The 27,850-nt window shown below is 41.8% G+C and overlaps 1 protein-coding gene and 1 long non-coding RNA gene across 4 annotated transcripts; both read left to right on the forward strand.

The window, feature by feature from the left end:
• The first annotated feature begins 712 nt into the window (after positions 1-712).
• On the forward strand, positions 713-14,773 carry LOC139554588 (protein shisa-7-like). Of its 3 annotated transcripts, XM_071367513.1 has the most exons (8): positions 713-1,194; positions 1,593-1,674; positions 4,352-4,460; positions 4,632-8,098; positions 8,394-8,548; positions 8,869-8,934; positions 9,744-9,935; positions 10,457-14,773. In XM_071367513.1, exons 4-8 carry the CDS (start codon positions 7,356-7,358, stop codon positions 11,311-11,313), a joined length of 2,013 nt encoding a protein of 670 aa, XP_071223614.1. In that variant the 5' UTR covers positions 713-1,194; positions 1,593-1,674; positions 4,352-4,460; positions 4,632-7,355; the 3' UTR covers positions 11,314-14,773. The 3 variants fall into 3 exon arrangements, with proteins under 3 accessions (XP_071223614.1, XP_071223613.1, XP_071223615.1); XM_071367512.1 differs by having other exon boundaries at positions 4,352-8,098; XM_071367514.1 differs by lacking the exon at positions 8,869-8,934 and having other exon boundaries at positions 721-1,194; positions 4,352-8,098.
• Positions 14,774-21,456: 6,683 nt separating this feature from the next.
• On the forward strand, positions 21,457-22,647 carry LOC139554591 (uncharacterized). The gene is made up of 2 exons (XR_011670864.1): positions 21,457-21,966; positions 22,105-22,647. It is a non-coding gene; the product is annotated as an uncharacterized lncRNA (long non-coding RNA).
• Positions 22,648-27,850: the final 5,203 nt, after the last annotated feature.

A 27,850-nucleotide genomic window follows, 5' to 3' on the forward strand; every position in this document is an offset into this window, starting at 1 on the left:
GTGAGAAGTGATGATTTGGACAGTTGCCTAACCTTGGCTCTAAGAGCCACCGTGTACCATGTTATAGAAGACGATCTGTGGGGCCACAGACCCCATACAGTCCTTCAGTGTGCTCCTGTTCTGCTACACTGATCAATATTGCTGCCTCTGTCACATAATAATGCTTCCACCAATGGTGGACTTTATGGTAGACTTTGATGCATATTATTTTCTACTCTGCTCTGTTCTGTTCTATTTTATGTAGCCTACAGGGTACTGTAATTTATCTGTCACTGAGGGAAGGCACGCCTGAGAGAATTTGGGAACAGATTGTGCAACGAATTGAAGTTTATCTTTATATTTGCATATTTCCTTTTTTCGTATGATGACGTCATTTAGTGAATGGGGCAATGACTGGGAAGAAGGAAACAAGCATCTACTAATTTCCATCAAATTCATAATTAGCTGAAATATATGGACATGGTTGTCAAGGCAACTAATGACACTGCATTATCCTAGACTCTTCCCTCTCTGTCTATTTCCCTATGAAACGCTGTAAAGCAGTGTCAATTTTCCCCCATCACTTTGCTAGTGTTTTAGATTTTTGCATTCCACTGTTATTTTCAGTGAGCTTTGTTGTGCACACAGAACAGAAATATTTAGCTTTTTGAAGGCGTGTGCGTGTTCGCTCCTGGTGCATGCGTTTAAACCATTCCATTCCATCCCCGTTTGTAAACCAATGGTTCCGCGAAAGAAATATCTCATTGGGAATAAAGCGTGTCACCGATTGGTAGATACTTTTGCTCACTTAACAAATGGAAACGTGGACAAGTAGGCCTACCATATTGTCCTATCAATGAATGAGCATCGAGTGTGGCGGACCTTTGTGAAAGCAATCACTTTTTATGAATTTTATCAACGCGGTGGAACCTCTATAGCAAAGGGGGAGCGCATTGAGGATTATAGTCACCGCTAAAAGGAAATAGCAATATGTGATTAACTAAATGATATCAGAAAATATATTTTCAGACGACCTCCCTCTCGTTTTTTTTTATTATTGTGCGATTTTCTGTCTATTCGGAGAGAAGCATGTCCTTCGAGACAAATTAATTTCATCCTCACCTGGAATTACAATGGAAAATGTAGGCATGATCAATTATTTTCCGGGAATCACAATTAAGATCCAATGTTGGTGAATGGACTACTAGACATCCGGTAAAGCTACCTTTTGAACACTTTTTAATGAACAAAATCTGATTAATGTTCTCCTGTTTGCATAACTTCAAAAGCATGAAAACGGATTTCCACAGCCTCATTCGAGTGGATAGATAAACACGACTCTCGCAATTTAGGATGGAAGTTAATTATTAATTGAGTGCTGAGTTTTCTATTTTTATAACAATTATTTTTGACCATATGACACACATACAGTTTTGGTGTAGTTATTTAATATTTGGAAGAGACCAGCGCATCCGCGTGTGAACTCCAATCTATGGGCTTTTATTTTGATGTGGCATAGTGTAGGGCCATTTTTGCTCAATTTATATTGGAATTATTGTATTGGCAACAATTGATGTGCTACAATATTTTTTTTTCCTTGTTTAATTTCAAAGAAACATGGTGACGGGCCTGACGACCGCATCTAAAAATGGATCATCATCTTATTGCCCTTTGAATACAACCAGCGACACGCAGGTAAGTCGTTCCTTCATTTTGTTTCTGTTTAGTGCTGCAACATTGCCTAATGAAACGCGCACGTGAACAGGTCTCGCTCTTTGCGCCTCGACCACCATAACTACCCTCCCATTTTGTGTCTATCTTGTCCGTTTCCCCCCATAAATGAAGTCATCTAGCAGCAATAGAAAATGGAAGTGTGTGAATTTGCCAAGACACACAATGACAGTATGACTTGTTCCCGACATGAGCAACGCCACATGAATGCAAATGTCGACACACCAACCGTACCATCATGCTCATGGTCAGCAAGCCTGCCTAACTTTAATGTGTATGGATATGGTTTTACTTTGATAACATTGTCACATAGAGGCACCTGTTTGCTGCCCAAAACCTCAGCTGTGGGAGGTTTATCGATATATAATCTCCCACAAAGAGCCTATAGACTAAACTCAATGAACGCTACATGATATGGCACATTTAGAAACGGCCACAATATTTCAATTATGGTCAAAAATACTACAGCATTTCCCAGTATTAAAGATAATTACCGTTAACTATCAAGGGAGTCAGTAATGGGTCTACGGTAATTAAGTTGCTTCCATAATTCATGATGCCTTGTCTTCGGAGGCCTATGCACGCTGACACCTAATTACAAAGGACGCTGTTGCTCACTATCCTAATGCACTGCCTTTTGAACCAGCATGCCTCAGTCCAGAGAGAGATGGGGAGAAAAGGTGGGGTAGGGTGGACGAACAAGAGGAGCGGTGGGGTGGACAAACATCTGACACTGAGCAGCCTGGGAGGAGGGCGAGATGGAGAGATCCTTGGGAAAGGAGGAGAGGTGAAGCAAAGCCCATTGTACAACAGAGGGCATCGATAAGACAATGTATAGACGGATATGTGTTGATATAGAGAGAAAGTGGAGGACAGTGTTGCTCCTTCCCTTTCGTTCCCTTTCTCACTCTTCCTATCGTTCAATGCTGCAGTGCTATTCTGAGAGAGCCTGCTCCAGCCCACTCACTGGCAGAGAGAGAGCGGGAGGGAGGGAGGTGGGAGCGAGGGGGGGTTCGGTGTAACGCTAACACGCTGTGTGCCAGCATGTGCGCTGTCTCTTTAAGACCTGTGTGCTCGCGGTAGGGGCCAGGCATATGCAGATGCTCAAGCAGTGTACATGTTCGGAATTCTCTGTTCCATATGGAACCGAACAGACTCATAACATCTCCCTATTTGTGGCCAGGCCGAGTGGTGTGTCTGTCGAAACCGATGGTTCTGCCTAGAAAGCATCACATTAGAGGAGATCAGCTGTTGTCAATACCTTCTTAATTGCTGCATCCAGGAAACGGAATGCAAATGGCCCCCCAGGGCAGTCAGTGATTTTAAAGGCACCCTTAACTTTTCAGGACAAGAGACACCACTGTTAGGGCCTCCAACCCAGCTTTGCCTCCTTTTTTCCTCCTCCCATTTCGAAAGGATACTCCCATTCCGGGCAACCCCCCACTCTGCTCACATCTGTGGCTTCTCCCCTCCTTTTGTCTCCTCTTGAGGCCCAGTCTTCACTATGAGACCTACTCTTCTCCCCTGACACTCGTCTCTCGGTGTCAGTGCTCTCCATATGGTGTGTCTCATCATCATGTCCCTAGCTGTTTTTTTGTTGTTGAAGTCACAACATGTCTATTCTCTCGAAGTTGATGTTAATGTAGTGTGATCTCGCAGGTCCTTACCTAACGAAGGACTGTAGGAGACTGTAGTCCTCAGGAGTCTATGACTGTGATATTCAAGGTCTGGTGTGAAAGGATGAGCTTTTCCGAATTGTATTATGTTACAGATTTGCTGACAGTATGATGATTTGAATCAATTAAATCGTTGCTTTTAAATTAATGCAATAATGCAACATGCATTGTCATTTTTACACCGTGGATATCGCGCAATCTGAAATATGAATCGATTTAGCCAAACAGAGTGAATGTTAGCACTTGTTAATTACTGCTTATACCAGTTATTAGCCAACTGTTTTTGTAGGAGTAATCATGCATGCTTGTTCAGTGTTGGTATTACCAGTGCTTTTAGTACACTGAGTGTACAAAACATTAAGGACATCTTCCTAATATTGAGTTTTAACCCCCCACTTTTGCCCTCAGAACAGCCTAATTTCGTCAGGGCATGGACTCTACAAGGTGTCAAAAGTGTTCCACAGGGATGCTGGCCCATGTTGACTCCAATGGTTCCCACAGTTGTGTCAAGTTGGCTGGATGTCCTTTGGGTGGTGGACCATTTTTGATACACACCGGAAACTGTTGAACATGAAAAACCCAGCAGCGCCTGGCACCTACTACCATACCCCTTTCAAAGGCACTTAAATATTTTGTCTTGCTCATTCACCCTTTGAATGGCACACGTACACAATCCATGTCTCAATTGTCTCAAGACTTAAAAATCCTTCTTTAACCTGTCTCCTCCCCTTCATCTACACTGATTTTAAAGTGGATTTAACAAGTGACATCAACAAGGGATCATAGCGTTCACCTGGATTCACCTGGTCAGTCTATGTCATGGAAAGAGCAGGTGTTCCTTAATGTTTTGCACACTCAGTTTATGTCTTGTACCTAAACTCTCCTAGAATAGAAACGCGATGGCTAAACTGTGGATGAAGAAAAGGTCATCCGTTGATCCGCTTGCTGTCTTCTTCTTTTTGCAGTGTCAATTTAGAATAAGTAAAGACGTAGAAGAAGTTTGAAGAAGGAAAAAAAGCAAAGAACTGAAAGAACCTCAAAGCTGGATTACGGCATCATCACAGTCTTGGCCAGGTGGAACAACTAAGGGGACGTTCTCCCCCCGCTTTAGATCCAGAGGCTGTTTGCTAATTACAACGGACCTTCTACATCCCTTTTTTATTTTTTTATTTTTTTGGTGGGGGGGGTGATTTTGGACCTTTATTTGCACTGACTGTTTTTCTTTCTTCCCCCTGTTTTGTTTAGAGCGAGACCAAAACCGGTGCCGTACGAACTGTGCAAGAAAAAAGAAAAATAACGACAACAACGAAACTACCAAAGTCACGTTTATCATTCATACCTCATGTTTCACTTAGTGTTAGCTTGAGTTCACACAGCGTTCAGATTCGATATCAAAATAGTCATTTTTCATTAGTCTCCCTAACACATAAAATGCACATTTCATATCCTTATTACTTCAAAATAGCATTGAAGCTCAAAGTGTTCATTAAACTTATAACATTCTATCAAATAAAAAGTAGTTATAACCACATTGTGGAGAGTTAGCCTAACGCCTGTAGTTAAATGTACATTTATTGTCCGTCAGTTTAAAAATAATACTTTTCTGCTCCTAAAATCTTTCAGATTTGGATGAATACATTAGTTGGAGAATGGTAAGCAGTGATAACTCACAAACTTGCTCAGGCTCTGATAGCTCGGCCCCAGATCGATCAATCGAACTAGGCTTTGACTGACTGAAGGGCAAGACAAGTCACATATAACGTGATACATTGGCCTTGCTGCTATTCTGTCGCTACTTTGCTTATCTCCCTCAATATATACCTCACTTTTTTTCTCTCTCTGTCAGCATCTCTCCAGCATTCTCCCATACAGCACATGTCGGCACACCACATTTAACAATCTGAAAAGCCCCCGTTTCCTTTTAACCCGAATGATATTCAAACACTTGTGCTTCTTTTCTTCCTCTCAGCGTATTGATGTTGTCTGTCAAAGGAGATACACTTTAACACATAAGCCATATTACACCAGCCATACTATGACCCAACATTTAGAACTATCATCTTACTATGTTTAAGATTTCTTTGCATCAACAACATCTCACATAGTAACTTTCAAATATAGGCGCGCTCATACATTCAGGGATACAGTGAAGAGCTTATATGACACTAGGATACCATTTCCTGCATTTTTTCCCAGAAGAAAATAGCTTAGAAAGCTTTTCATATTAGATTGTTCTACTTTTCTCGTTTAGGTCACCATTACCATGTATCTGTAGTCATCAGCCCAGGTTAGGTTAGGCTGGAAAGTGACCATATCATAGTGTACATTTTCTCCACATATTCTGCATTGAACGAATGAATCCAGACATTTTCATGTCTGTTCTGTGGGCGGAGCCGCGCTGTCCTGCCAGAATCGGGCCCAAGCCCACCTTCGTTCTATTCTGTTGGGCCGAGTTAAACTCAGAGCAGAGACACTCCCGCAAGGGGATCAAACGCACATAGATCCTTAGCCTCCTTTCGTCCCTCCATCTCCCATCACCAGTCCCTCCTTCCCTCTCTCACCTTTTCCTAATTCACCAACAAACAGAAATTACTATCTCCGACTGCCTTTATTCATTTTGTCCATCACTCGCTGTGTTATATCTTAGTTTTCCCTTTCTCACTAAGTTAGGTGTAAATTGTGTGGTCCCGGTTTGTCTCAACTATATATGCTGCTTGGTACATTTCTTCAGTACCCATTTTCACCGGACCTTGTGACAAGCTTTTGCGATTGGTCCTTTTCTCATAGTGCAAACCTTTTTTAGGCTTTCAACCACTGTATTTAAGTACGAATTTAGAATCCCAAGTCTCTCTGAATGATATTTCCTCAATTGACCACCCCACCTCTATTTCCTTTCTCTCAATATTCAAAAAGTTGATTTGTGAACAAATAGAAAGCTCAGTGCAGAAGAAATGACACTATCAAGCTAATACTGATAATAAACCAATCTGTTCTAGCACATGTATGGACATGATGAATTAGAGACACCTAAAGCTGCCAACACCGTTGTTTACAATTCACACAAAGTTTTACATTGAGGTTTGCGGGTCAAATACAACGGAAAACTGAAGTGCCAATTCCAAGTGAAAATATACAATTAAGCATAGGTGAAAAGTACTCAAATAAAGAAAATGAAGTTTACGTACAACCCTTAATGTTTACAGACTACACCTGCCCTTCAAATAGGATTTGCTTGCTACCTTATTCATAACTTTGTGGGATAGTTCAAAAGACTCCGAAGGGTACGAAATGTTTACACATTGATTTTGTTTACAAGATAATACTGCCTCTCATAAAGAAAGACAACCCACACTTGCCATTTGAGTGAGGTCTGCACAGTAGAGGCCACAAACATTATCATTACTCTTACCATTCCATAAAATAACACTTTATTGACTGATGTTTACAATATATACATTTTCCAGCCTCATCATCTATTTTGTTTTTGTGTACTAAGTTGAAGTTGTCGAGACAAACTTCAAATGGTCCTTTCACAAGTATAGCCATAATATAGGCCAGTACATGCTAAGGTCTAGAACGTAGAAATATAGGAATATATAAAACCTCAACTTTTACATAAGCTGCTTACGAACGAGAATAGATTTGTATTGAGAGCTTGAGAGATATGTTTACATAAATACATACAAGTTACACGCCACACGCATTGCAAGAACAAACAAAAAAATCACTTTTAAACAACGTAAAAACACCCACACTAGTGTGTGTTCTGTACACGGAAGCACTAACGAAGGATTAGTTCATCGTATTCCAATTGAAACCTTGAGTAGAAGCTTTTTATATTTTTAGACTTACACTCCAGTGAAATTCAAAGAAGACACTTTCCTTCTTGGAAGAGGACCTTGATATTTGAACACCCGGCGGGCCTTAAGAAAAAAAAACTTTGGCTCAGAAACGCTGAAACGTTGAAAAATGAGGCCAAGAACCTACAGAAGGATGTTTAGCAACTCCCTCATATTTTTCCTTGTGTCCGGCCTCGTCCTTTCCGCCGTCACCATCACCACAGAGCGCCGCTCATCCAATGGCGGCCCCAGCGGCACCACCCTGTTCCTCCTCACCGGCTTTGGGAACAAACCGATGCCGCCGCCCCCGGGGGGGGCGAAGGTGGCGCATAAAGCGGCTGAGATGGAGGACGCTCACGACGGCGAGCCGAAAGAACCCGAAACACTCCCCAAGCCCCTCCCCCAGATCAAGCTCCCTCAGAACATGACGGCAGCTGACGCCCTCAAGCCCCCTCTGGGTGCTGCCCAGGTGGCTCCACCCCCCCGGCGCCTGGTGGATGTGGACGTGTGTCGGGCCTACTACGATGTCATGGGCCAGTTAGACAGCACTTTCAACTGCTCCAAGGGCACCTACATCTACTGCTGCGGCACCTGCCACTACCGTTACTGTTGTGATCACCAGCGTAGCCGCCTGGACCAGGAGTCGTGCAACAACTACAACTCGCCCGGGTGGCTTGACACACCGCAGACGAACCCCCCGCTGTCGGGGAACCGGGGTGACCCAGACTCGGAGCAGCTGCAGCAGCAGAGCAACAGCACGGCGTACGTGATCGGAGGGGTGATCTCCTTCACCCTAGTGGTGGCAGTGGGTATCAAGGTGGCCTTCCACAAGATATCCCGACGACCCCGGAACAGAGACATCAACATGCCCAGGTGAGAAAAGAATGGAGAATTGTCTTTGAGCAGACGATCAGTAACCACTGTCTGAAAAACGGCCGTATGGGTGTATGTGGGTCTGTCAGTGGGTTTTAGTCTTTTAAATCCATTGAGGTCACAAGCCACAGGGGTGACGAAACTGAACCACAATCAATGAACAAGTAGCACATTTTACATTTGTGGCCAGCTAAGTCGAATGCTCTACTTTTGAACGGAAAGTAGTTTGTTCTACTCTCTCGCCCTTGTCCATGATTTTTTCCGCTCCCCTCCTCTTCTCTTTTCCTTCTCCCAGAGCCCTGGTGGACATCCTACGCAGCCAGGCCAGCCCAGTCCAACAGGGGGAGAGGAACGACAGCAGCGTCCTGACCAGCGCTACCGTAGGAGACGGCCTCGGTCGTCCCCCCAAGAACCTCTACACCCCGGTGCTCCAGAGCAAAGACAACCGCAGTGAGTGACAACACTGTAATGACAACGTTATAACACTGTTAGTGTCAGAACACTAACGCTGTTATTGCATTGTAATAACACAGTAATAGCCTGTTTTCAGATGTATACGAACCCTTACAGCGATGACCGCGGACAGCGGTGGTGGACGCAGTAGCCTGGTAACGCTGACTGTATGGAGTCGCGCTCAACAATGCTTGCACTCTGAACACGCTCACGTAATCCCACCGCACACACTCCACCACACACGCAAACAATGCTCATGCTTCACGCGTACACGCACAAGTGGCTGTACCGTCAGTGTTCGCTGTGCTCTCTTGCAGTTGGCAACTTGCACCACAATTTTATCCAGGTGTCTGGTTCCAGTCCCAAACACTCAGCTGCTAAGGGTAAGCCTAACTGGCTGACACAGGCGGCGGGTGTGTGAGTTGGCCTCGTGACACGTCTGTCTGGTGTTGTACATGTACCATCGGGTGTTTTTCCCCTCAGCACAGTCGCTGTTTCCTTAACACTGTCGCTGTTTCAGTGCTCCCACTCACTCTGTGTGTGCGTCTCCCTCGTAAGTGTCTCAGTATGCGCTATGTACTGTATCCGTTTGTGGTGTAAGTGTGCTTACTTACACTATGGGGCTTGGCGTGAGTGAAGTCAGTGACCCGAAGCCTGCACGTGTTACTCCACAGTGGTCAATGTCTCCCGTGTGCTCCCTCAGTGGTTATAAAGATATTCTTGGCTGTTATTGCCCATTATTGTACATGGTCAATGGCCAAAGTGTCAGACAATCATCTTGGCTTGTTTTATATGTTACCTCATACTAGTCGCCTTAGAATGACTTGAAAATGTACAAATTACAAATGGCAGCAATTCTCTAAGACTAGTAATTTGTGATGAATTGGCACGTTTCGTCAATGTATATGTACCTTGAAGGTCATTTTAAGTACATGTTGGCACGTTATAAATGTAGCTACCCACCATATATGTGTTAGGTCCTTGTAAATGTGTGTGTGTGTGTGTGTGTGTGTGTGTGTGTGTGTGTTTGTGTATATTAGGTCCTTATAAACGTACTCATACTGTATATATTATGTTAATAAACATGTTAGGTCATTCTAAATGTATCCCTGTGTGTTAGGGACCTGGTTAATGCTCCCGTGTGTGTCGGGTCTTTGAAAATGTCTTCCTCTTCCTCCTCTTGCTCCTCCAGAGCGCGTGCCCCGCATGAACAACGCCCAGCTGGCCTCCACGGGGACCCTCCTCACCGGCAAGCACAACAACTCCGGCATGCACCCGCAACCCCCTTTCTCGCACTCCTTCCACAACCTGGCCCAGCTTCCCCCCTCCTACGAGGCGGCCATGAAACCTGAGATCAGCCGTTACAGCTCCCTGAAGAGGCTCGGTGAGGAGGGGGGCGGTGGGGGAGGGGCCGGAGTGAGGGCTGAGTGTCTGGGTGGCAGCCGCTAGTGGGGGGGGGGGGGGGGTTGTTAGAGCGAGAGCTCCAGAGATATGTGTGTGGAAGAAGCAATAACAGGCGAGAAGCAGCGGCCGGCGGTGTGTGTCAGACGTATTCTCTTATGTTGTGCCTTTAATGTAGGCTGTTATAGTCTATAGAATGGGCGTTGATAAAGACTTGTTTGTCTAGAGTAGGTGCCCCAGAAAACTATGTAATAGGGAGGATGTATAGGGGGGTTGTAGAATAAACGGAGAGAGAGGAACTAACGGTTGGCTAATGGTCACATTTCAGTTTGCTTTCAGGGAGCTCAGTCCAGGGAAAGTCTTTAAAGATTAAAGACTTAGGACGAGAAATGTTGGAACACTTTGTTTCACCTAATAATGAATGAATTTCACTAACTGTTATTTCTACATTTGTTTCTTTCATCGTCTTTCTTTAAAAACTCAACCCCCCCCCCAAAATAACAGAGAAAGATCTGGAGGACTACTCTGGCTACTACTCATCGAAGCGACGACCTAACAACGCCCCTCTGTCGTTCCACTCCTCCCAGCACCACCTCCACTGGGGCGGTGACTACACTCTCGGCGCCAGGGGTACCCTCCCCCTCCACTCCTCCCGGACACATATCCACGTGCCCACATCCACCCCCAACCCCTACCCTCTGCCAGCCGAGTCGTCGGGGTACCAGGCTGCCTTCGACAAGGCCCCGCGGAGGGTCATGTCCCAGGACCAGCTCCTAGCACTTGGCGAGGGCAACACCCTCTCCAGACTCTCCAAGAACCAGCAGCACCAGTACTACAAGGCTATGACCACCAGCAAGAGCTCCACATCACAGACGCTTCGCAAGTCCCACGAGAGACTCCTAGTCTCGCCCGACCGTCTGGAGGAGAGGATGGTGGGCATGGGCATGCCAGGATTGGGCGGTATGGTGGGTATGAGCGGGATGGGGGAATTTGGGGGGATGGGGGTCCCGACAATGGGATGCCTCAGCCACAAGGCCCAATCACAGCAGAACGTCTGCGTCACACCCTCGCTGGACCGCCATCACATGATCAAGATGAACTCCCACCCCACATCGGGCCACGAGCTGGAGATGAGTGTGGCGGGCCACCCGGTAGGAAGCTGGGGGGACCCTCATGGGCACGGACCAGGGGCCGGGGTAGGGCAAGGGAGCGGGGCGGGGACCATCGGGGGCCACAACGTGCGGAGGATGGCATTCGCCACCAAGAGGCAGAACACCATCGAACAGCTCCAATACATCCCCGGTGGCGGAGGAGGGGGCCAGACATTGAGGACGGCTAGTAAGAACGAGGTGACTGTGTGAGAGACTAAAGCCAACGGTGAAGGAGAGATGAAGGTCGTGTTGAGAATGTTCACGCTGAAAGTGTTCACACAGAAAGGAAAGGGAGAGGAAGAGAAGGTCAATTGGGGCATGATGGAAAGATAGATGAGTAGAAGAAGAAACAAGAGACATGGGCAAGCTGATGAGAGAGAAGGATATGACGGGGATACTACGTCCCAACAAGAATGAAAGCCGTGAGAGAAGAGTGGATGCCATTGTTACCTGTTGCCAGGAAACACAGAAAAGGGCAATGATAGAAAGAAACCACTGAGAAAATTGAATTATTAGAGGAAATTTTGAATGAAGCCTATTGATTTGATTCATGTTATTGTGAGTCTTGGGAAAGAGAATATTCAACCATATTGTTGAGGAGGGAGAAAGAAAAAGGGCCATGTATAGAGAAAAAAAGGAACAATTTCTAAAAGTTTTTCGTGCAATTGAAACATTATCCGAGGACATGATGACTTTTACTAGTGGATTAAATGAATAAATGGTTATTGAGTTTCTTGTTGCTCTAACAGAGAGAACTAAACTGTCTTTGAATCTGAACAGACACTGAGATGTCAATGGAATGCAGAACAATGTGATGGTGGTTTGAGTTTTGTAAAAAAAAAAAAAAATACAAGACTGTAAATTGTTGGTTTTTGTAAAGGAATAAAGTCCTGTTAGACAGTATGTGTATTCTGGGGGTGGGTATCACACAGCTATAGCCTGATGACTTAATGGCTGACACTGAGTGGACATTTGAGTTGCCCATTGTCACTTTCCTAATTTTTGATTGGACAACTTGAAAATAGACATATTTGGAGTACTGTTGCTAGCTACCACAATCTCACACTACAGCCATAACTCAGTCTGCAGACATTTTGTATAAGGTCATGTAAAGGTTGAACCTCTTGATTATGGCTGGATTTCTTCAGTTATTATTAGCATGATTTGACACAAATATAACTTTGCTGCATGACCTTTGCACCCTCGCCTGATTGGCTGGCTGGTCGATGTGATGGTTGTCATTCCCATAGAGACCCAAGACTCAAATGAGGTCAGTTTCCAAACTGTGGAGCTGATTCCAGTTATGTTTATAGTCACACAGAGATGCTTTGACACTGTTATTCGATACACAATGTCAGTCATGTTTTTAAGGAGTTAAAGACCACCTGAAAGGGAAAAAAACTAAACAAAGTTGTTGACCACATGAGAATGAAAGCTCAGTGAAGATGCGTTAATTTTGAGGAACACTGCCATACAGAGGATTTACCTATTGGCTAATGCAACGGCTTTGTTTAGCTATACCTGCCCATGGGTCTGTCCCTTCAAACAATCCCCAAAACCAGCCAAGCTCCTGCTCCATTGATAATCCTTTCTGAGCTGTTTACCAGGATCGTGAGGTAAAACATTGATTTGTTAGTAGTTAATATACCAATCACTACTCAGACTTCTCTAAATTCCACCTGACTGTTTCTGAAACTCAAGCCACAATATTTGGAGGAAGGTGGGAAAAGGGAGAACAGAAGACAATGGACACTTAACACCAAGGGCTATTCTGAAAACTCTTTATGTGTGTCTGTGGTCTGTACTATGTTGGCTTTTTCCTTATTCTGTGTCAATGTTGGAGAAGGTTTGTGCAACACTGCAGAAATGACTGACACATTTTGTAAGTGTGAAGAAAACAGAGTCAATGCTGCAAAGCTACTTTGTGCCCTCGTGAGGTTGACATTGAGTGTGACAAAAAGCCATCATATTATTGTTTTTTTACATTGCAGGGGTGGGGGTGGACCTAATGTCGTATTTTGTACATTTACAAAAGTTTATTTTTTTGTGGGTTTGACGGATTATAAAATGGAAGATGTGGTCATTTTTGGCCAATTTTGAAAGGGTTGAACTCTCAACTTTGACTGAAGGGATAATGAGACCATAGTATTTACAAAATCTTTGTATAGTATTTCGGCTCTCCCCTTTAACTGTGACTGGATAAAGACAAAAATGTATTACTTTCAGCCAGACAATGTTTTTAAAACTCTGTGATATGTGTTTGTGTTTATGGTCATGGTTATGATTACTATAGATTTACTCTTTGATTATTATTATCATCACCATGATTATTAGTTCCCCTATTTTTTTTTCTCTCTGTGAAGCTCAATGTTTCCTGGATTTTGAATATTCATCTTTCTAGTGGATTTTAACCTTTTGTATTCTTGATTTAAAAAAGCAGATGCAATCAAAGTGAAAAGACAAACCGCATGAAGATGTCAAAGCCAGTGTTTGCGATGTCATAGTGCTGACTTATGATGTCATGGCGTGTATGTGTAATGTACATGCGTCTGTATTTGTGTGCCCATGTGTGTATTTTAATTTATTTTCAGGAATGCTGAATCTCACATTTGATCTGACTTGGCATATGACAAGTAAGACAATTGTGTTTCTCAGAGAATCCACAAACTATTTCAAACCCAAAGCTATGATATTATTATTCATATTGGCTTTTTGGATTCAAAAGCCTAGTATCAGAAAGGACATCAATCAAAGCTGTCCTTGTAAAGTGACATTCACCAAAGCAAATGTAACAAAATCTACTTTTCTCACATTTCAAGGTGTAGAGCAAAAGCTATACAATTCCATTGTTGACATTTTTTTGTGAAAATTTGTGCATTTCGTTATAAGATTACATTTATGTGACCGGAATCTCGCTCTTTTCAAGAACTTTACTATTTATTGTAAAGAATGAGGATTTTGCTAGAATAGTTTGGAGAATGTATTGTGACTTGCCTTGTCTAACATGATTATGGATCACCAATTATAGGACTAGAATGGCCCAATGTTTTTTACAGTAAGAACTTCAGATTCCGTAATTGGAATCTTGTTAAACTAAAACGAAGAGAGGCAAAATATATTTATGTCACACGAAGATTCAGTTATTTTAAATGTATGTTTTTATTGTACTTTTGGAGGTATACTGATGTTGTGATTATGTTTTTGTTGAGTACGCCCTCATTAATCTGTGTGCCTGTAAATGTACTGTTGATTAATGTGTGCGTGTGTGCGTGCCTGCATGCGTGTGTGTGGTCTGAGGAAATGATTCCAGAAGGTGTGTGTGGGTGGAGGTAAGAGGGAGGTTGTGGTATAAAATGGTTGTTTTGGTGTGTGGCTCATGGGGTGACATTTAGTGGCGTGAGGTTTTCCAGATAGAAAGAAGTGTAAGTAAACATGAGATAGCTTTATTGGCCCCTAATTGTATTGCGGCACGATGAGGCAGGGGTGTACTGTATTACCTCAGAAAAATGTATAGGGATTAATCTAATAGATAAACCCCATGTCTGTTTCCAAGAATATTAAGTGAAGATCTCACAAGCGTGCAACCCTTATTTTGGTTATTGGTGAATTCTCGCATTTGTAGAATCATACTGTTCAATTGATAATAACAATTAAAAAAATTCCCAACAAATTTTTTTTTTCTTCCACTGGGTTATTGGTGTTCATCAGATCAACACAAATTATGATTGTGATTATTCTATGTAAATCACTTTGGCTCATTGTTTTATGGTTGGACTGACTGATCAATTATGGATAGGAAACAGACATGAAAGACAGAAGATGCTGCAACTATGTGGCGGTGCTGAGCACTGTCATTCACCTGTCCAAAATTTAGGTCAGAAATCACGTGAGAGAATGCATTTTTAACATCATTTTATAAATTTTATGTATCTATTGATTCTTAAATAATACAATTTATCAGATGAATTGAGCAGCCAACAATTGACTTACCCCATCATAACCAAAAATACAAATGTTGTACTCTGTGGTTTGTATCAATGCCCTTTTTTTTAAACAAGCATGTATTGCTTAAAAATATGTTGATTTCATGGACTGTAAAAGTTTGCATCCATATCTCCATGAATTTGACAGTGGTTACACTTCTCCAGCCCCATCCCTCAGCATTATAGCAAATCAAGTGGCGGGGCTGCCATTTGGATGAAAAATGTATTGTGCTTTTGAACTCACTTAGATAATACCTTTGATGATACAGTGGTAGCAATACATGGTTATAAAATATACAGAAATGCCAATGGTGGAGGTGTTTCCGTTTATATTAAGAACCACATTCCTGTAAAGCTTAGAGACGATCTCATGTTAAATACCTTTGAAGTAATATGGCTACAGGTTCCTCTGCCTCACCTAAAGCCTTTTCTTGTGGGAAGCTGCTATAGACCAGCAAGTGCTAACAGTCAGTATCTGGATAATGTGTGAAATGCTTGATAATGTATGTGATATCAACAGAGAGGTATATTTTCTGGGTGATTTAAATATTGACTGGCTTTCATCAAGCTGCCCACTCAAGAAAAAGCTTCAAACTGTAACTAGTGCCTGCAACCTGGCTCAGGTTATCAGTCAACCTACCAGGGTAGTTACAAACAGCACAGGAATGATATCATCAACATGTATTGGTCAAATCTTTACTAATGCTGCAGAAATGTTCTTTAAAGCAGTTTCGAAATCCATCGGCTGTAGTGATCACAATATAGTAGCCATATCTAGGAAAACCAAAGTTCCAAAGACTGTACCTAATTTAGTGGTCATACAAGAAGTATGTTTTGTAGTGATTCCTATGTTGTTGATGTAAAGAATAGTTTTTGGCCTGTGGTGTGTAATGAGGTGCAATCAGACGCTGCACTTGACACATTAATGAAATTGCTTATTCCAGTTACTAATAAGCATGCACCCATGAAGAAAATGTCTGCAAAAGCTGTTAAATCCCCGTGGATTGATGAGGAGAGGGGAGGCAAAAGGAATGGCAAATAAGTCTGGCTGCACAACCCATTGGCAAACGTACTGCAAATTGAGAAATCATGTGACTAAACTGAATAAAAAGAAGAAGAAGCTATACTATGGAACAAAGAGAAATTACATGAAGAATGATAGTAAAAAGCTTTGGAGCACCTTAAATGAAATTTGGTGCAAAAAGGCAAACTCAGCTCTATCATTCATTGAATCAGATGGCTCATTCATCACAAAACCCACTGATATTGCCAATTACTTTAATGATTTCTTCATTGGCAAGATTAGCAAATTTAGGCATGACATGACAGCAGCAAACGCTGACACTAAACATCCAAGCATAACTGATCAAATTATGAAAGACAAACATTGTGATTTTTGAATTCTGTAAAGTGAGAGTGGATGAGGTGAAAAAATTATTGTTATCTATCAATAATGACAAGCCACTGAGGTCTGACAATTTGGATGGAAAATGACTGAGGATAATAGTGGACGATATTGCCACTTGACAATTTGGATGGAAAATGACTGAGGATAATAGTGGACGATATTGCCACTCCTATTTTCCATATCTTCAATCAAAAGCCTACTAGAAAGTGTGTGCCCTCAGGCCTGGAGGGAAGCAAAAGTAATTTCACTACCCAAGAATAGTAAAGCCCCCTTTACTGGCTCAAATAGCCAACCAATCGGCCTGTTACCAACCCTTAGTAAACTTTTGGCAAAAATTGTGTTTGACCAGATACAATGCTATTTCACTGTAAACAAATTAACCAGAGACTTTCAGCACGCTTATAGTGAAGGACATTCAACAAGCAATCCACTTACACAAATTACTGATGATTGGCTGAGAGAAATTGATGATAAAAAGATTGTGGGAGCTTTTTTGTTAGACTTCAGTGTGGCTTTTGACATTATCGATCGTAGTCTGCTGATGGAAAAACCTATATGTTATGCAGTGGTGTAAAGTACTTAAGTAAAAATACTTTAATGTACTACTTAAGTAGTTTTCTGGGGTATCTGTACTTTACTATTTATATTTTTGACTACTTTTACTTTTACTTCACTACATTCCTAAAGAAAATAACGTACTTTTTTCTCCATACATTTTCTCTGACACCCAAAAGTACTCGTTACATTTCGACAGGAAAATGGTCAAATTCACACACTTATCAAGAGAGCATCCCTGGTCATCCCTACTGCCGCTGATCTGGCGGACTCAGATCAGTGCATTACAGTGCATTTGAAAAGTATTCAGACCCCTTGACTTTTTACACATTTTGATATGTTACAGCCTTATCCTAAAATGGATTAAATAGTTTTTTCCCCTCATCAATCTACACACAATACCCCATAATGTCAAAGAAAAACAGGTTTTTATAAATTTTTGCAAATATATAAAAAAAATTAACTCAAAATATCACATTTACACAAGTTTTCAGACCCTTTGCTCAGTACTTTGTTGAAGCACCTTTGGTAGCGATTACAACCTCGAGTCTCCTTGGGTGTGAAGCTACAAACTTGGCACACCTGTATTTGGGGAGTTTCTCCCATTATTCTCTGTAGATCCTCTCAAGCTCTGTTAGGTTGGATGGGGAGCGTTGCGGCACAGCTATTTTCAGGTATCTCCAGAGATGTTCGATCGAGTTCAAGTCTGTGCTCTGGCTGGGCCACTCAAGCACATTCAGAGACTTGTCCCGAAGCCACTCCTGCGTTGTCTTGGCTGTGTGCCTAGGGTCGTTGTCCTGTTGTAAGGTGAACCTTTGCCCCCAGTCTGAGCTCCTGAGCGCTCTGGAGCAGGTTTTCAACAAGGATCTCTCTGTACACTGCTCTGTTTATCTTTCCCCTCGATCCTGAATAGTCTGTCTCACTGCCTCTGAAAAACATCCCCACAGCAGGATGCTGCCACCACCATGCTTCACCGTAGGGATGGTGCCAGGTTTCCTCCAGATGTGACGCTTGGCATTCAGGACAATCTTGGTTTCATCAGACCAGAGAATCTTGTTTCTCGTGTTTTTAGAGTCTTTAGGTGCCTTTTGGCCAACTGCAAGTGGGCTGTCATGTGCCTTTTATTGAGGAGTGGCTTCCGTCTGGCCACTACCATAAAGGCCTGATTGCTGGATTGCTGCCGAAATGGTTGTCCTTCTGGACGGTTCTCCCATCTCCACAGAGGAACTCTGGACCTATGTCAGAGTGAGCATCAGGTTCTTGGTCACATCCCTGACCAAGGCCCTTCTCCACCAATTGCTCAGTTTGTGCAGGTGGCCAGCTCTAGGAAAAGTTTGGGTGGTTTCAAACTTCTTCCATTTAAGAATGATGGAGACGACTGTGTTCTTAGGGACCTTCAATGCTGCAGACATTTTTTGTTACCCTTCCAGAGATCTGTGCCCCGACACAATCCTGTCTCGGAACTCTACGTACATTTACATTTTAGTCATTTAGCAGACGCTCTTATCCAGAGCGACTTACAGTAGAGTGCATACATTTTATTACATTTTTTACATACTGAGACAAGGATAACCCTACCGGCCAAGAGCAGACGCTCTTATCCAGAGCGACTTACAGTAGAGTGCATACATTTTTATTACATTTTTACATACTGAGACAAGGATATCCCTACCGGCCAAACCCTCCCTACCGGCCAAACCCTCCCTAACCCGGACGACGCTATGCCAATTGTGCGTCACCCCACGGATCTCCCGGTTGCGGCTGGCTGCGACAGAGCCTGAACCCAGCCCAGCCTGGGCGCGAACCCAGAGACTCTGGTGCCGCAGCTAGCACTGCGATGCAGTGCCCTAGACCACTGCGCCACCCGGGAGATACGTACAATTCCTTCGACTTCATGGCTTGGTTTTTGCTCTGACATGCTCTGTCAACTGTTGGACCTTAAATAGACATGTGTGTGCCTTTCAAAATCATGTCCAATCAATTGAATTTACCACAGGTGGACTCCAATAAAGTTTTAGAAACATCTCAAGGAAGATCAATGGAAACAGGATGCACCTGAGTTCAATTTCAGGGTCTGAATACTTATGTAAATAAGTTATTTCAGTTTTGTTAAAAAATGCTAAAAATATTGTTTTCGCTTTGTCGTTATGGGATATTGTGTGTAGATTGATGAGGAAAATATTTTATTTAATCCATTTTAGAATAAGGCTGTAACCTAACAAAAAAATAAAGTAAAGTGGTTTGAATACTTTCCAAAGGCACTGTATGTGTTGGAGTGTGCCCCTGGCTATTTAAAAAAATATCAAATGTGCCGTCTGCTTTGCTTAATATAAGGATTTTGAAATTATTTAGACTTTTACTTTTGATACTTAAGTATATTTTAGCAGTTGCATTTACTTTTGATACTTAAGTATATTTAAAACCAAAAACTTTTAGACTTTTACTCAAGTATGACGTTTGAGTACTTTTTCCACCACTGTGTTTTAGCTACTTTTCAGACGCATTTTATACTTCAATTTCACAGTTTTTCCCTTGTCCCTGACCCAGACTTTTGAGATTTTACTGTTTTTCTATGAATAAACATGAATAATTACACATTGTATAGTGTTATCTACTAGAGAAAGAGTCAATGAAATAAAATCCATATCAATATTTATTGTGAGTATGCCCTTTATATAGTTTTTTACACAAAATATACCTGTCCTTTGGTAGAGGTGTCATTTCCACCGCTGAGGACAAATTCCTCATTAATAACGTTTTTTTCAAGAGAATGTTAACTTAGATACTATGGAAACGTATTGTGACACTGAAGCACATGGCTGTAGCGGACAGTTGTTCCAGATGTGTGTAGAAAATATTTTAATTGTCAGTCATTTCCAAACAGGCTATAATTTCTTTCATTTGTTGTATCATTTTTTATTTTTTATTTTACTGTTTTATGCGTTTAGTGTCAATTATATGCTAGCTGTAATACTAGCCAAAGCATGCTAAGCAGCCTGTCACTTTTCTCCAAAAACTGTAGAAGCGTCATTTCCATCACAAACTTAACTGTGGTTGAAATGACAGAACGTGGTGAATTATGACAAAATTCATTATCCCATTAGCTTTCTTTTTTTTTTTTTTTACTTTAGGCGAAGGGAAAAAAGAGAATGGAGAAGTGAAATCTATCTCTGAGCTTACAAAGTGAGAACAAAGAAGCAAGAGAAGGCAATGGAAATGCAACCAATGGAATAGAAGACAGACAGACTTTAAAGAGAACAGTTGCAATGGAGACCAACCTAACAGGAAACACCACCTCAGTTACCAGATAACTTGCAGCCAGAACATGAAGCCAACATACCTGCTCCTAACTTACCTGCCCCTGATACACGCCCTTATACCACTTCCTCGTTGTCTGCAACAGGACTGAGAAGTTGAATACTTGCTGGAAGGGAAAAGGTTGGATGAGGTCACTCAAAAACATACAGAGATCTTTGCATGACAAATGTCAAACTTGATAATGCTTTACGGAAAGCTAAATAATACCAAAAAAGTGTGATCGACTGATGAAGAAAATGGAGAGACAAGATTCCCCAAAAACAAAACAGCAATTGAAGGGAACTCCAAAGAACTTTAAAAGCATTTTATTGTTTCAAAATGCCATCATTGCAGGGTTAAAGCAAAAGTATCAAAAAATGCACAGTGCTAAGGACAAACAAGTGGCTTCAAAAATGCTCAGAGGCAACATCCTGAGAAAGTGTGGCCTGGTCAAAGCCACAAACAGATAATTTGGATTTTCAGCAAATGAAAACAGGCCAACAAGTCCTCAATACTCCAGGAAAAAGCAGTGTAGCAGAATTAGCACAGCCACAGAAGAGAATATCACTAGATTCTGTGAACGTGATTTCAACAGTAGAGCAACAACAGGGGAAAAGGACACACTAATGAGGAACAAGAAGAAAAAGCAGAAGCGCTTCTTGAATGACAGTATCACGAAATGATCAGCTGCAGCAACATTGAGAACCTTATTGAGTCTTTGTGCTGTGAAAACTTGAAGAAAGAGTGCATGTATAGAGAGTGCTCCCTTTGCCAAGCAAAAGAGCTTAAACATCTGACTTTGACGCTGGTGAGCAGACATGGTGGTTTGAGTGAAAAAGCAAAGCTGAAGAGAGAGAAAAACAAAGAGGGAAACATGGAGAAATTCACTGTACATTTGACAGTAAAAGAAAAGGTGTGTGGCACACTGCGGATTCTACTGGAGGACTTCTCGAAAGGATTGAAAGAGAAGTTGGGGAAACACATGTACAACATTCAACACCAATTCTCCAAACTGAGAGAATTTAAAGAGAATCTGGGGAAAGAGGAGATCATAGTACATATTGACTTTGCAGAGAACTACCTGTGTAAATACACCAGTGAAATCAAGCCACTTCACTTTGGTGATTCTCACGAGCAGGTCACCATCTACACTTGTGTTGGATATACCACAAATTATACAGTTTCAGTTTGCTCACTGAGCTCTTCTATGACCCCTCTGCTATCCGGGCCCATCTCTCAAAAACACTGGCCAACTTCCTTGAGTTCTGCCCATCGGCTACTGCTGTACATTTTGTGAGTGATGGGCCAACAACCCAGTATAGGTCTTAAAATTATTTATACTATCTCTCCACCCTTCCCTTTGAAATGGGCTTCCAGAGAGTCACATAGAATTTCCTAGAAGCTAGACAGAAAAGGACCAGCTGATGGGTTGTGAAACGAAGAGCAGATGGAATTGTGGCACAAGGCAAGGACCTCCCAAATGGAAGAACTGTTTTTGAGGAACTGTCAAAAGATCAGTCAGCTATAAAGCTCTTATATATCTCAGAGGAGGAGATAGAGAGCATAAAGTCTCTCCTACCGGATCACCTGGAGACGATCCATGAGACAATGATACACCAGGTAATAGTTCAGGGTTATTTTATGTCAAATCTCACATTTGTTAAACAAACATATTATCACTCCACTATGTATCATTAGACTATGCTATCATTATATATTTCGAATGTGCATACCTTTGACAATTTCCTGTGTTTCCAGATGGTCACTGACAGTCCTCCAGAGAATACTCAGTTGCTTCTGTTCACTTCCACATCACTGCAGCTGTTTCAGCCAAAAGACTGTGACTCTGGTTGGAAAAACAGAGACAGACCACGATGGAAAATCCAACACATCTCACAACGCCTTCCTGCCCATTGAAGATCTAAGTGAAGCATTGATCGGAAAGTGGTGTGTGGTGGAGTATGATCAGGATGTTTACCCTGGTATCGTGCAAGTCGTTCACGCAGAGAGTGGTGCTCTTGTGAAAACCATGAGTCACGTTGGCCCCAATCGTTTTTTTTTGGCCGATGAGAGACAACATTATATGGTACAGACCGCAGCATGTGCTTGGACTTGTCCCTGAGACCCATCCAGTGACCAAAAGCACATGGAGCTGGATGCCTTGGTCTGGGAGGAACTTAGCTCTTTCTAAGCCTTAGGTACCCTTGGAATCTCACGATACAATGTATACAAAGCAGGACATAAAGGTACTGTTTATGTAAATATATGTAAATCATACATGAAATAAAACATGTACAGCTGTCAGCTTTAACTCTTCCCTCAATATATACAGTTGAAGTCAGAAGTTTACATACACTTAGGTTGGAGTCATTAAAACTTGTTTTTCAACCACTCCACAAATTTTTTGTTAACAAACTATAGTTTTGGCAAGTCGGTTAGGACATCTACTTGTGCATGACACAAGTAATTTTTCCAACAATTGTTTACTGACAGATTATTTCACTTATAATTCACTGTATTAAAATTCCAGTAGGTCAGAAGTCTACATACGCTAAGATGACTGTGTCTTTAAACAGCTTGGAAAATTCCAGAAAATTATGTCAAGGCTTTATAAGCTTCTGACAGGCTAATTGACGTCATTTGAGTCAATTGGAGGTGTACCTGTGATGTATTTCAAGGCCTACCTTCAAACTCAGTGCTTGACATTATGGGAAAATCAAAAGAAATCAGCCAAGAGCTCAGAAAAAAAATTGTACACCTCCACAAGTCTGGTTCATCCTTGGGAGCAATTTCCAAACGCCTGAAGGTACCACCTTCATCTGTACAAACACTAGTACACAAGTATAAACACCACGGGACCACGCAGCCGTCATACCTCTCAGGAAGGAGACGCGTTCTGTCTCCTAGAGATGAACATACTTTGGTGCGAAAAGTGCAAATCAATCCCAGAACAACAGCAAAATACCTTATGAAGATGCTGGAGGAAACAGTATCTATATCGACAGTAAAACGAGTCCTATATCGACATAACCTGAAAGGACACTGCTCCAAAACCACCATAAAAAAGACAGACTACGGTTTGCAACTGCACATGGGGACAAATATCGTACTTTTTGGAGAAATGTCCTCTGGTCTGATGAAACAAAAATAGAACTGTTTGGCCATAATGACCATCGTTATGTTTGGAGGAAAAAGGGGGAGGCTTGCAAGCCGAAGAACACCATCCCAACCGTGAAGCACGGGGTGGCAGCATCATGTTGTGGTGGTGCTTTGCTGCAGGAGAGACTGGTGCACTTCACAAAATAGATGGCATCATGAGGCAGGGAAATTATGTGGATATACTGAAGCAACATCTCAAGACATCAGTCAGGAAGTTAAAGCTTGATCACAAATGGGTCTTCCAAATGGACAATGACCCCAAGCATACTTCCAAAGTTGTGGCAAAATGGCTTAAGGACAACAAAGTAAAGGTATTGGAGTGGCCTTCACAAAACCCTGACCTCAATCCCATAGAAAAGGTGTGGGCAGAACTGAAAAAGCATGTGTGAGCAAGGAGGCCTACAAACCTGACTCAGTTACACCAGCTCTGTCAGGAGGAATGGGCCAAAATTCACCCATCTTATTGTGGGAAGCTTGTTGATGGATACCCAAAACGTTTGACCCAAGTTAAACAATTTAAAGGCAATGCTACCAAATACTAATTGAGTGTATGTAAACTTCTGACCCACTAGGAATGTGATGAAAGAAATAAAAGCTTAAATAAATCATTCTTTCTACTATTATTCTGACATTTCACATTCTTAAAGTAACGTGGTGATCCTAACTGACATAAAACAGGGAATTTTTACTTGGATTAAATGTCAGGAATTGTGAAAAACTGAGTTTAAATGTATTTGGCTAAGGTGTATGTAAACTTCAACTGTAGGTGCTAGAAGACAGACACCATTCTGTATACTTCTGGCCCCTCTTTGGACACTGTGTTAACTAACCTCTAGACGAGCTTCAATGCCATACAACTCTCCTTCCGTGGCCTCCAACTGCTCTTAAATGCAAGTAAAACTAAATGCATGCTATTCAATCGATCACTGCCCGCACCTGCCCGCCCGTCCAGCATCACTACTCTGTACGGCTCTGACATAGAATACGTGGACCACTACAAATACCTAGGTGTCTGGTTAGACTGTAAACACTCCTTCCAGACTCACATTAACTATCTCCAATCCAAAATTAAATCTAGAATCAGCTTCCTTTATCGAAACAAAGCATCCTTCACTCATGCTGCCAAACATACCCTCGTAAAACTGACCATCCTACCGATCCTCGACTTCGGCGATGTCATCTATAAAATAGCCTCCAACACTCTACTCAACAAATTGGATGCAGTCTATCACAGTGCCATCCATTTTGTCACAAAAGCCCCATACACTACCCACCACTGAGACCTGTACGCTCTCGTTGGTTGGCCCTCGCTTCATACTCGTCGCCAAACCCACTGGCTACAGGTTATCTAAAAGTCTCTGCTAGGTAAAGCCCCGCCTTATCTCAGCTCACTGGTCACCATAGCAGCACCCACTCGTAGCACGCGCTCCAGCAGGTATATCTCACTGGTCACCCCCAAAGCCAATTCCTCCTTTGGTCGCCTTTCCTTCCAGTTCTCTGCTGCCAATGACTGGAACGAACTGCAAAAATCACTGAAGCTGGAGACTCATATCTCCCTCACTAGCTTTAAGCACCAGCTGTCAGAACAGCTCACAGATCACTGCACCTGTACATAGCCCATCTGTAAACAGCCCATCTATCTACCTCATCCCCATACTGTATTTATTTATATATCTTGCTCCTTTGCACCCCAGTATCTCTACTTGCACATTCATCTTCTGCACATCTACCATTCCAGTGTTTAATTGCTATATTGCAATTACTTCGCCACCACGGCCTATTTATTGCCTTACCTCCCTTATCTTACCTCATTTGCACTCACTGACTTTTTTGTTTTCTTTTTTTCTACTATATTATTGACTGTATGTTTTGTTTATTCCATGTGTAACTCTGTGTTGTTGTATGTGTCGAATTGCTATGCTTTATCTTGGCCAGGTCGCAGTTGCAAATGAGAACTTGTTCTCAACTAGCCTACCTGGTTAAATAAAGGTGAAATAAAATGTTTACGTTTTAGTTGTTTCATCTACAGTAAGTGTAGTCAATGACAAACGTTGTTCTCGTGTTGAAAAGGCGCTAGTTCCAGTGTTTTGGAATCTTACTTTGTCTTATATTAATTAAATGTTTAACAATGGTTGTTGTTCAAAATGTTTGCAATAAAATATTGTTTTCAGAATTGTTTTTTACATAGATGTCCTTTCCACCCCAACTTGTCATTTCCACCCCACCTTGTCATTTCCATTAAATCCATATTTCTGAGGTAAATTAGTATATTATGTATAATTTATATTGATTGATTTGTTTTAGATAGGGAAATCATATGGTTGTTATCATAATCTCACAAAAAGGTTGGGTGGAAATATCTTATTTTTCATGATAAATAAATGTTTTCAGCTGTCACCAAGGCAAGTTAATACATTCAGGTGTCGTGTTGAATTACTAATATTAGGAAAACCTAAAAAAAGTATTCAATTCAAGTTAATATACAAATTCAATGCCTTGCAAAAGTGTTCATCCCCCTTGGCTTTTTTCCTATTTTGTTGCATTACAACCTGTAATTTAAATGGATTTTTATTTGGATTTCATGTAATGGACATACACAAAATAGTCCAAATTGGTGAAGTGAAAAAAATTACTTGTTTAAAAAAATTCAAAAAAATTCAAATCTGAAAAGTGGTGCGTGTTCACCCCCTTTGCTATGAAGCCCCTAAATAAGATCTGGTGCAACCAATTACCTTCAGAAGTCACATTATTAGTTAAATAAAGTCCACCTGTGTGCGATCTAAGTGTCACATGACCTGACCAGGGTTGGGTTATAAAAAAATATAACATATAATATATGAACATCCCACTGAGCACCTTTAAATCCATTATTAAAAAATTGAAAGAATATGGCACCACAACAAACCTGCCAAGAGAGGGCCGCCCACCAAAACTCACGGACCAGGCAAGGAGAGCAATAATCAGAGAGGCAACAAAGAGACCAAAGATTATCCTGAAGGAGCTGCAAAGCTCCACAGCGGAGATTGGAGTATCTGTCCATAGGACCACTTTAAGCCGTACACTCCACAGAGCTGGGCTTTATGGAAGAGTGGCCAGAAAAATGCCATTGCTTAAAGAAAAACGTAAGCAAACGTGTTTGGTGTTCGCCAAAAGGCATGTGGGAGACTCCCAAAATATATGGAAGAAGGTACTCTGGTCAGATGAGACTAAAATTGACCTTTTTGGCCATCAAGGAAAACGCTATGCCTGGTGCAAACCCAACACCTCTAATCACCCCGAGAACACCATCCCCAGCATTGTGGTGGCAGCATCATACTGTGGGGATGTTTTTCATCGGCAGGGACTGATTGAACTGGTCAGAATTGAAGGAATGATAAATGGCGCTAAATACAGGGAAATTCTTGAAGGAAAACTTTTTCAGTCATCCAGAGATTAGAGACTGGGACTGAGGTTCACCTTCCAGCAGGACAATGACCCTAAGCATACTGCTAAAGCAACACTCGAGTGGTTTAAGGGGAAACATTTAAATGTCTTGGAATGGCCTTGTCAAAGCCAAGACCTCAATCCAATTGAGAATATGTGGTATGACTTAAAGATTGCTGTACACCAGCGGAACCTATCCAACTTGAAAGAGCTGGAGCACTTTTGCCTTGAAGAATGGGAAATAATCCCAGTGGCAAGATGTGCCACGCTTATAGAGACATACCCCAAGAGACTTGCAGCTGTAATTGCTGCGAAGGGTGGATCTACAAAGTATTGACTTTGGGGGGGTGAATAGTTGTGCACGTTTTCAGTTTTTTTGTCTTAATGCTTGTTTGTTTCACAATAAAAAATATTTTGCATCTTCAAAGTGGTAGGCATGTTGTGTAAATCAAATGATACAAACCCCCCAAAAATCCATTTTAATTCCAGGTTGTAAGGCAACAAAATAGGAAAAATGCCAATGGGGTGAATACTTTTGCAAGCCACTGTATATAAGAAATGTGTTATAGATACAGCGGTTATCAGATATTGTTTCAAGACAAATCAAAGACAATCAAAATACGTGTAAAATGGTGTTTGAATAAATTTTAATTTCTGAAAAATGCAGGGCCAAAGTGCCCGAAGTTTCAGAATCACCCACACATGGATTTTGTATTATAGAGTAGTGGCCTGAGGGAACACACTTCATGTGTTGGGAAAAGTGTTATGAAATGTAATGTCATGTAATATTTTAAATTGTATATAACTGTCTTAATGTTGCTGGACCCCAGGAAGCTAATGGGGATCCTTAATAAATAAATACAATAAATAAAGTTTTTAAACTGGTTGTAAATTCTATAAATGGCCATATAATTACACTGTA

This window comes from Salvelinus alpinus, chromosome 26 (genome assembly GCF_045679555.1).
Source record: "Salvelinus alpinus chromosome 26, SLU_Salpinus.1, whole genome shotgun sequence".
Classification (NCBI taxonomy): domain Eukaryota; kingdom Metazoa; phylum Chordata; class Actinopteri; order Salmoniformes; family Salmonidae; genus Salvelinus; species Salvelinus alpinus.